This window comes from Cnephaeus nilssonii, assembly GCF_951640355.1.
Source record: "Cnephaeus nilssonii genome assembly, chromosome: 13".
NCBI classification, from domain to species: Eukaryota; Metazoa; Chordata; class Mammalia; order Chiroptera; family Vespertilionidae; genus Cnephaeus; species Cnephaeus nilssonii.
Window position 1 is genome coordinate 488,262 of NC_137084.1, and position 9,403 is coordinate 497,664.

At 71.8% G+C, this 9,403-nt stretch overlaps 1 protein-coding gene across 1 annotated transcript; it reads right to left on the bottom strand.

Annotated features, from left to right (window-relative positions):
* On the bottom strand, nucleotides 1-8,149 carry TH (tyrosine hydroxylase). Its single transcript, XM_079787632.1, has 13 exons — nucleotides 7,375-8,149; nucleotides 5,998-6,240; nucleotides 4,958-5,132; nucleotides 4,571-4,659; nucleotides 4,324-4,391; nucleotides 3,930-3,980; nucleotides 3,467-3,612; nucleotides 2,691-2,826; nucleotides 2,535-2,604; nucleotides 2,067-2,123; nucleotides 1,668-1,763; nucleotides 1,299-1,432; nucleotides 1-531 (listed from the first exon to the last, which is right to left on the bottom strand). Exons 1-13 carry the CDS (start codon nucleotides 7,708-7,710, stop codon nucleotides 372-374), a joined length of 1,761 nt encoding a protein of 586 aa, XP_079643758.1. The 5' UTR covers nucleotides 7,711-8,149; the 3' UTR covers nucleotides 1-371.
* Between the last annotated feature and the right edge of the window lie 1,254 nt (nucleotides 8,150-9,403).

Consider the following 9,403-nt stretch of genomic DNA (forward strand, 5'->3'; position numbering starts at 1 on the left):
GGCCTGGGGGACACAGACTCGGACACAGGCTGGCACGGGCTTCTTTCTTTTATTCAGGTTGTGAATGAGCAGCACAGCGTGGGGGGCACACAGCATGGGGGGCACACAGCGTGGGGGGCACACAGCATGGGGGCACACAGCGTGGGGGGCACACAGCATGGCGGGCAGCCAGTCAGGACAAGGACATCACAGGCAGAGCTGGGAGGCACAGTGGGGGCTGGCGAGGTGCCCTGGGGCAGGCAGGGTCTCTGGCGAGCTCACAGGGGCAGGGGCAGGGGCAGGGGCAGGGGCCGGGGAGGCTGGGGAGGCCGGAAGGGTCGGGAGACCCCAAGACCTGCCCGCCAGGGCGCACAGTGTGGCGCCTGCTGCACTTAGCTGATGGCACTGAGCGCGTGGGCGAGGGCATGCATCTCCTCCTGGATGCCCTCCAGGGAGCTGCGGATGGCCCGCGGGCTGTCCAGCACGTCGATGGCCTGCGTGTACGGGTCAAACTTCACGGAGAAGGGACGCTGGATGCGGGAGGCGTAGCTCCTGCGGATGGGCCGGCAGGCACCCTCAGTCTCCCGGTGGGGACTCAGGGCCCCGGGGGCATACGGGGGAGCTGGGGCAGCGTGGGCTGGGTCTAGGGCCTCCGGGACGCCCCGTCCCTCCCTGCTGCTCCTCAAGGCCCAGCTCAGCCAGTCCTCCTCCTCCAGAGAGCCTTCCCGGACTACGCCCTGGAGTGAAGTCTCTGTCCTTAAGCTTGTGTGTGGGATCCAACGCTCCTTCCGGACTACGCCCTGGAGTGAAGTCTCTGTCCTTAAGCTTGTGTGTGGGATCCAACGCTCCCTTCTCCCCACGCCGGGCACACAGCTCCCGGGCCTCAGTTTCCCCCGAGGCAGCAGGAGCCCGGCCCGTTCCCAGGATAAAGAAGTGGGTGGGTCAGACTCTGCCCAACTCCCACGGCAACCCCAGCCCCAGGCCACGGGGCTCCTTGCTCCCTCCAGGCCCCCCGGGCCCCCCAGCCCTGGTGTGCACCCTCCTCATGGCCCCGGCGGCTCAGAGGGCAGAGCTGGGGGGCATCTGCACCTCCTCTTACAAAATCAGACTCCGCCTCCCAGGAGCCTGGCCCTGACCCGGCCTTGACGGGTGGGGGGGCGGGGGCCCAGCTTCAGGTCTCCCACTCCCGACTTTTGGGGGTGCTGCTGTGGGAGGGGTGTTGTCACGGAGGCGGTCACAGTTTTCCCCTCTGTGAAATGGGCTCGCAGGCCGAGCCTGCCACTGGCTCACCCGTCTGGGGGCTCCGGGAGCCGGCCCACCTGAGCTTGTCCTTGGCGTCGCTGAAGCTCTCGGACACGAAGTAGACCGACTGGTAGGTCTGGTCCTGGTAGGGCTGCAGGGCGGCCGCGTCGGGGTCGAAGGCCCGGATCTCCGGCTCCTCCGAGAGGGCGTGCTGCGGGGAGGCCACAGTCACAGGACCCGGTGCCCGGCCCCTGGGAACTGACCCTGGGGTGGCCGCCTCCCCCCCCCCCCCCCCGGGGTTCCTGCCAAGGCCTGGGCACCCGTGGGCAGGACAGGCAGGGACACAGGTTCTCGGCGTTCCTGGGAGGCCTGCATCCCGGAGGCTGGGCCGAGGCTGCCCTCCCGCTGGGACCCCGACTCTGCGCCTGCCCCCGGGGAGGGCTCACCAGGAGCTCCCCGTAGGAGGACAGCAGCCCGGCGCCGTACGCCTTCACCTCTCCGTTCTGCTTGCACAGCCCAAACTCCACCGTGAACCAGTACAGCTGCGGGGACCGTGTGGTCAGCGAGACAGCCCCCCACTGCCCGCCCTGGACACCCCACCCACCAGGCAGGTCAGCGAGACAGCCCCCCACTGCCCGCCGTGGACACCCCACCCACCAGGCAGGTCAGCGAGACAGCCCCCCACTGCCTGCTCTGGACACCCCACCCACCAGGCAGGTCAGGGTGGCCCGCGTGTGAGGGTGATGCTCCTGGGGCAGAAACAGAGACCTCAGTCCAGACAGAGGCCCTGCCTGCACCCAGGGGTCCTGAGCCCACGCCCTGGCCCAGCAGGGGAAGGAACCCACCGTGGACAGCTTCTCGATCTCCTCGTCCGAAGCTCCCAAGGACGCCAGGCCGATGTCCTGTGGAGGGGGCAGGAGGCTGACCGGGGCCCTGGGGGGCTCGGTGCCATCGCCCGGGCGCCCGCAGGAGGTGAGGGCCCTGGGGGGGAGGGGTGGCAGCCCCGCAGGGGGCCCTGGACTCTGGAAAAACCAAGGTCGCGGGACGGCTGCCTGCTGTTCCCGGGAGAGCCAGCAGGTGGCAGCACAGGCCATGGGAATCGCCCCAGCTGGTCCCCGGCTCCCTGACCCAGGCGGCCTCTTGGCAAAGGGAATGTCTTAGTTGGTATCAGGTGGTCTTCCGGGATGGGTCAGAGCCCACCCGCCCCTCCGAGTCAGGATGACACAGTCTCCCTGTCGGCTCCTGAGCCCAAGCGGCCCCAGCCCTAGGCCTGCCCCTCGCTGACCCCGGTCCTGGCCGAGCTGCGGACGCACCTGGGAGAACTGGGCGAAGGTCCGGTCGGCCAGCATGGGCACGTGCCCCAGCAGCTCGTGGCAGCAGTCCCTGGGGGCAGAGAGGGGCGGTGGGCGGGGCCTGGTCTGCCTCCCCGGCTGGAGGCGGCTCCCCGGCCCCTGGGGACGGACACTCACGGCTCAGGCGAGTGCATGGGCGAGGACGCGTGCCGGATGTACTGGGTGCACTGGAACACGCGGAAAGCCAGGCTGGCCAGGAAGTCCCGGGCCGACAGCAGGCCGGCCACGGGCCGCAGCTGGAAGCCGGTCCGCTCTGCAAGGCCACACGGGCGGTCAGGGCCCCGGAGGGTGGGGGCAGAGGGGCTGGTGGTTCTAGTCCCTCCCGCTGCACCCCAGGCCCTCTCCACTGAACCCCCAGGCCCTCCCCACAGCCCCCCGGCCCTCCTGCTGCACCCCAGGCCCTCTCCACCAAACCCCCTGGCCCTCCCGCTGCACCCCAGGCCCTCTCCACCAAACCCCCTGGCCCTCCCCACAGCCCCCAGGCCCTCGCCACAGCCCCCTGGCCCTCCCCACAGCCCCCAGGCCCTCCCACAGCCCCCCAGGCCCTCCCCACAGCCCCCAGGCCCTCCCCACAGCCCCCAGGCCCTCCCACAGCCCCCTGGCTCTCCCCACAGCCCCCCGGCCCTCCCGCTGCACCCCCAGGCCCTCCCCACAGCCCCCAGGCCCTCCCCACAGCCCCCAGGCCCTCCCACAGCCCCCTGGCTCTCCCCACAGCCCCCCGGGTCCTCCCGCTGCACCCCCAGGCCCTCTCCACTGAACCCCCCGGCCCTCCCACTGCACCCCCAGGCCCTCCCCGCAGCCCTCCTTCCCCTCTCCCCCCCCCCCCCGCCCCCCGCCCTCCCCCTGCAGCCTCCCTGTCTCATTAGCGCACCCTCCCCCGCCCGACAGCGCACCCTTCAGGAAGCGGGAGACGGCCTCCAGCTGGGGGATGCTGTCCTCCTGGTACCCACAGAAGCGCTCCAGCAGCTCAAAGGCCTCCAGGTGCTCGCGGCAGGCGTGCGTGGCGTACAGGCCCTTGAGGGTGGTGTACACCGCCTTCCTGCAGGCGGGCAGCCGGCGGGCGGTGGGCGGGGACTCAGGCCTGGCCCGGCGCCCCTGGTCCCTACACTGAGCGGCCCCCACTGGCCTCTCCTCGCTCCTTGGGGAGCCTTCACCCCCGGTTTGGGAGGCTCCATGGAGGGGGTTGGGCAGCCCTCAGCTCCCCCTCAGGCCGCCTCCCCGTTAGGCCGCCATGGGGACCTCGGCAGCCCCTCCATGGGGCTGGGTCGGCCCTGCTGGAGGCACCGCCCTGGGGCCCGGGACTCGGGGGGCAGCCCCAGGCCCTCCCTGCCCCTGCCCGGCCCGTAGGGGTCTCACCAGGTGGCAATCTCCTCGGCCGTGTACTCCACATGGGGGATAGGGTCGCCGCTGTGAAGGGATTGGCAGTGGGTCAGGGACCCTCGTGGACAGGGGAGGGGGGATGGGAAGGGCTGGGGCTGATGCCTGGCCGGCTCTGTGGCCTCTGCTCTGTGCCTCGGTGGGCTTGGCTGTGACTTGGGGACCCCAGGGGCAGTGGGGGAGGTGGTGGTGACCAGGACGCCCCTCCCCCCGGCCCCAGCAGGTCTAGGGTGGGCTGTGGGGTGGGATGGCCCTGTGGGTGGGATGGCCCTGTGGGGTGGGATGGCCCTGTGGGTGGGATGGCCCTGTGGGTGGGATCGGGCGGGGGCGGCGGGGGGCGGGCGGGGGCGGGCGGGGGCGGGCGGCATCTCACTGGCGGTACTGGAAGGCGATGTCGGCGATCAGCCTCCTGCGCTGGCGGTACTCCTGGTCCGAGAAGCCCTGGCGGCAGAGGGGCCCCTCAGGAAGCGCCCCGGCCCTGCCCACGCCCAGGGGGTGCCCGGGGGCCACACCTGCTCGGAGCCGGACACCCCCCAGGGTCAGCCCGGGGTCCCGGCCACCACCCCGGCCACAGGTGCAGGGGCCACGGCCGGGCCCACGGGCCTGGAGGCCCCGCTCACCGGGTGGTCCAGGTCCAGGTCAGGGTCGAACTTGGTGACCAGGTGGTGGCACTGGTCCAGCTCAGACACTCTCCTCGGGAACCACAGGACTTCACGGCGACGGGTGGGCGGGCGGACGGGTGGACGGACGGACGGGCGGACGGACGGGCGGGCAGGCGGGCGGAAGGAGGGGCCGTGAGCCTTGGGCCGTGGGGGAGCGTGGCCCTGCCCCAGCAGCCGGGGGAGGGGGGGGGCTGGGGCTGTGACACGGCTGGGGAACGGGGCCAGAGCAGGCAGGGAGCGAGTCCCCCGGCCGCACCCCCTCGTCACGTCAGGGTTCCCCTTGGGAAGCCCTGCACCCCCGCGTCGGGGTCACGGGTTGCCCTCGGGGCAGAGGACTGGTCTCACCTCTGCTCTCCCCGGGGCCGCGCACGTCCTCCGCCACCCGGCGCACGGAGCTGAGCAGGTGGGGCAGGTCGGCGCTGGGCACCTCGCAGCGCACGAAGTACTCCAGGTGGGGGGCGCCCCCCCGTGGCCTCTGGGCTGGCCGCGTCTCCAGGTGCAGGATTTGGGCTTCGAAGGTCTGAAGGAGCCGGGGCAGGGGAGCGGGGAAGGGGTGGAGCGAGAGCTGAGGGGGCGAGGGGGGAAGGCCTGGGGTCCGCCCGCCCTGCCCGGACCGCGGACCCTTGCTCAGCCCCGGGGCAGGTCCTGTGGCGGGAAACGGGGCGATGCCGTCGCCACGGTGCCCTCACCCCACTTCCTGGGTGCACCCGCGGTGTTCCCTGGCTCAGCCTGACGGCAAGCCCACGAGGGTGTTTGGGGCCCCCTAGAACCACCCCCATCCCCAGGGAGGCAGGGCGGGCGTGACGGCCCCATTTCTCAGCGGCCGTAACTGAGGCCCCGCCGACTGGGGTTCACCTGCCCTGGAGCCCAGGGCCGTGCCGCCGCCTCCGCCGCTGCCAGAAGGTCCCGCCTCCCTGATGGCTACGTGACACTCAGCCCGGGGCTGCAGGAGGGTCTGCCCCCGCCAGCTCCTGTTGCCCGGCAACCAGGGTGCTGGGTCTCCAGGGCCCTCCGGCCACACAGCCATCTCGGGAGCTGGACGGCGGTCTGGCCGTAATGTCATTTGAGAGCCTGTGCCGGGGGCCAGTCTCCTGCCCGCCCGGCCTGGTGTGGCCAGAGCGGCCGACGCAGCCGGCTGCCACATCAGCCATCGGGGGCAGGCGGGGGGACCCTGCCCCCCAACTGCTGCTGGGGGCCACGTCCACTCGTCCACACGTGCAGGGTGGCGGGCAGGAGACTCATGGGGTCCCCAAGAACCTGAGGTGTGATGGGGGCTGTGGGGTCCCCCAAAGCTCCTCGTACCCTCTGCCCTTCGTGGCCTGGGCAGCGCCCGAGTCCCGCTCACACCGGCCCCCAGGTGCCCACGTGGCCCCCGCCGCCCTCACCTCAAAGGCCTTCAGGGCGCGGGAGAGCGGGGCGGTCTTGGCCCCACGCAGGGTGAAGAGCAGGCTGAGCAGGGCCTTCCCGTCTCGCTCCACGCACGCGCCGGCCCCCAGCGGCTCCGCGGGCTCCGAGGCGGCCGCAGCCTCCGCCTTCTCCCGCTCCTTGCGTGCATCCTCGATGAGGCTCTGCCTCCGGCCGATAAAGCGCGGGGACTGCGGACAGGCAGGCCGGCTGCGGGTGAGCGCCTGCCGTGTGCTCCCGGGACCCACTGCCGGCAGGACCTCAGCCGTCCCCTGGCGTGGGGGGGTGGGGGGGGGCCACGGCGCCGAGATGCCGCGTCGCTGTCCCCAGGCCCGGCCCTAACTGGATTAGGTGGCAGGAAGGAGCGACTCAGGCGCTTCGGCTGCTGCCCTCGGCCCCCAGATGGACGGCGGCCAGAGCCGGGGCCGGGAGGGGAGGCCGGCAGGGTGTCTGCCGGGCGGGGAGCGGCCCCCACCCCTCCACGCGCCCCCACGGCCTCTCCTGTGAGTGACCTTTGCTCCTGGTCCCTCCCAGCCCTTGTGCAGCACACGGACACCTGGCCACACGTCCCCTCCATCCGGACACGGGCGCCCCTGTCCACAGCCCGGCCCCGAGGCGGCCAGCCCCTGGGCCAGCGTGTCCGATGCCCCCTGAGCTCCAGGCCTGCACGGAGGAGGAGCTGCGTGGGGGGCTCACCCCCTGGAGCTGAACTTCCAAGTAGGTGCGGGTGCCCTCGGGTCTGGAGCAGGGGGGAGGGGCAGGGGCTCCCCTCTCCGGGTCCCCACATGACCTCAGGGTGTGGACAGAGCCAGGGCCCTGGCCTCCACGGGGCACTCTCCCCGCGACCCCCGAGAAGGTGCCGACACGTGAAATCTCTGGAACGCAAACCACGGTGTCATCAGGTCTAAAACCAAACCCATTTTAAACGTCGGGGCTGGTCATTCCGGGGTGTCCCTGAGGACGAACTGCAGGCCCCTCTTCCGGGCCGACCAGTCCCCTCCCCTCCCCCGTCTCACAGAGGGGCCAGCGGAGGGGGCTGCCCGGCACAAACTCCCTTGGACCCGGGGCTCCCAAGTGGCAGTGGTTTGGGGACGGTCCCAGGGCTGCTGGGCAGGGGCTGTGGGACACGGTGGACGGGCGATGATGGTGGGATTCTCCCCAGAATCCAGATCACCCGTGGCTCAGACTGCCATCCCCAGGGGCTGTACCCCCGTGTGCCCAGCACCCCCCGCCGTGAGCTGTGCCGGGCCTGGGACACCCTCGCACACATGCTGACCCACCCACCCAGCCTCACACACGCAGGCACGGGGTCGCCCTGCCAGCCCGGGCAGAGGACGTGCCCGAGGCCGGGACACCACGCCAAGCCCGGGTCTGAGCCCGGGGACACCCAGGGTTCTGGCCCCTGTCGGCCAGCCGGCACCCGCCGGCCCCCTTACCATGATGGCCTCGGCCTGCTTGGCGTCCAGCTCGGAGACGGCCCGGCGGAAGCCCTTGGCCTGGGGCGCGGCGGCGCTGGGGGTGGGCATGGCACCGTGAGGTTCGGGGCTCTCTCCACAGCCCTCGGCCAGGCCAGGCGGCCTCTTATAGGCTGAGCTGACGTCAGAGTCCCCCCGGGTCCCCCACCTCCCACCTCCCTCACATCCCTCTCCCGCCTGCTGCCGCCTGAGGGAGGCGGAGAGAGGGCCCTGTCCCATTAAATCTAATTGCCTCCGCTGTCACCCACCCCACAGGCGGCCTAGCGGCTCTGAATCATCCCCGCTCCTGCGGGCGCTCCGGGGGCTGGGGACCGCCGAGTCCCCTTTGCCCCACCAGGCGGGGTGACTGGCGGGGATCAGGGAGGCTCGACGCAGGCACCCACTGGGGCTCGCTGCCCGGACACCACGCGGAGACCCGCCTTGGGGGTCGGAGGAGAGCCTGTCTTTCTAGATGGTTCTTCCCTTCACCACCTCCCGACAGGGCCCCGCAGTGCGTCGCCCCTGGGTGCCTGCTGCAGGGAGGGTGTGGACGGTGAACTCGGGGACCCGCCGACCAGCCGCTCCCCGCAGAGGGGTGGTCCCCGTGAGCGGCCACTGGAGGTGGGCCTCTGTTGGCAGCCCAGGGGGACCCCCGGGCGACAAGTGGGCGCAGCAGGAGCCCGAGGCCTGTCTGCAGCCCCACCCCCCCGCTGGGCACCTCCCCGGCGCCTCCCAAACCTCAGGGGCCGCCCACTGTCCATCGCAGCCCCTCTCCGCCCGGGCCTGCCCCGAGGTGCTGTGCGCACAGCGTCTCCATCTCCACGGCCCTCGGTGGCTCCCCGTCCCGGGGCCTCCTCCGTCCCAGGCGCCCCGGGAAGCAGCTGAGTGCTCGGCCGGTGCAAAGGGGGGCACCTGCCACACCCGCTCCTGCTGAGCCCCTTCACCAGGCGCCCACGTCCTCCTCGGGGGCTCGGGAGCCCATGACGCCCGGTCCGTGCCCTGTCCTCCTGGTGAGCTCCTACGCACCCCACAGAACCCAGCTCTCTTACACCCGCTGTGAAGCCCCCACCTCTGCTCGGCTCCCGGCGTTCCCGCCTCGGCAAACGCCCTGAGGGCAGGAGCCCCACCAGCGCGGCTCACAGCTGCCCAGACCCCGGCGCGGACGGTGGGTCCCAGGCCCCCCACGTGAGCGGACGGGGTCTGGCGGCCTCCGCTGCCCAGGCCACAGCCTACCCACCTGAGCCCCGTGTCCCTGGCAGCCCGGGGACCCCGAAGCTTTCGTGTGCCCCCTCCAGGAGGGCTGCAGGGGACCCCTGGTGACGTGGGGCCAGCCCCACCTGTTTGCTCAGTGGGGGTGCAGGGCCGGGGCGACGGATGCGCTGAGGGTGCAGGAGAAGGGCAGGCCTCTGCCGCTGTGGACTTAACCTTTCGGCAAATGTCTGCTGCCAACACAAATATTGTCTCTTAGTTCCTGTCTACCTGAGCCGGCGTGGAGCTGGGCCGGGCTACGCTTTTCCATTCTCCCCTGGGCCCAGTGACCCCGGCCAGGGCGGAGGGCCAGGACCTCGGCCGCCCTACACGGGGCACCGTCCCCTCGTCCCCTCCGCGGTGTGCCCCTCCGTCCGTGCCCCCGGGGGTCCTGGGGAGCCTTTCCCACACTCCCAGGCGCTCACTGGGAGGCGCTCCCTGGTCCTCCGGCTCTGCCCCGGGCAGTTCACCCCCAGCCTCCTCCCCTGGGTCCCCTCTGGCCTCCCCTTCCCGCCCGCAGGGCCTCCTCCGTCCCAGGTGCCCTGGGAGGGTGAGCGGCAGCATCAGCATTCACAGCCTTCGCAGGAAAAGGTCTGTTGGGACGGGAGCCACAAATTCCCTGAAAGACGGGGGAATGTGTGGCTATCGATGGACGTTACTGTGAACAAAGCACGTTGGATGTTTC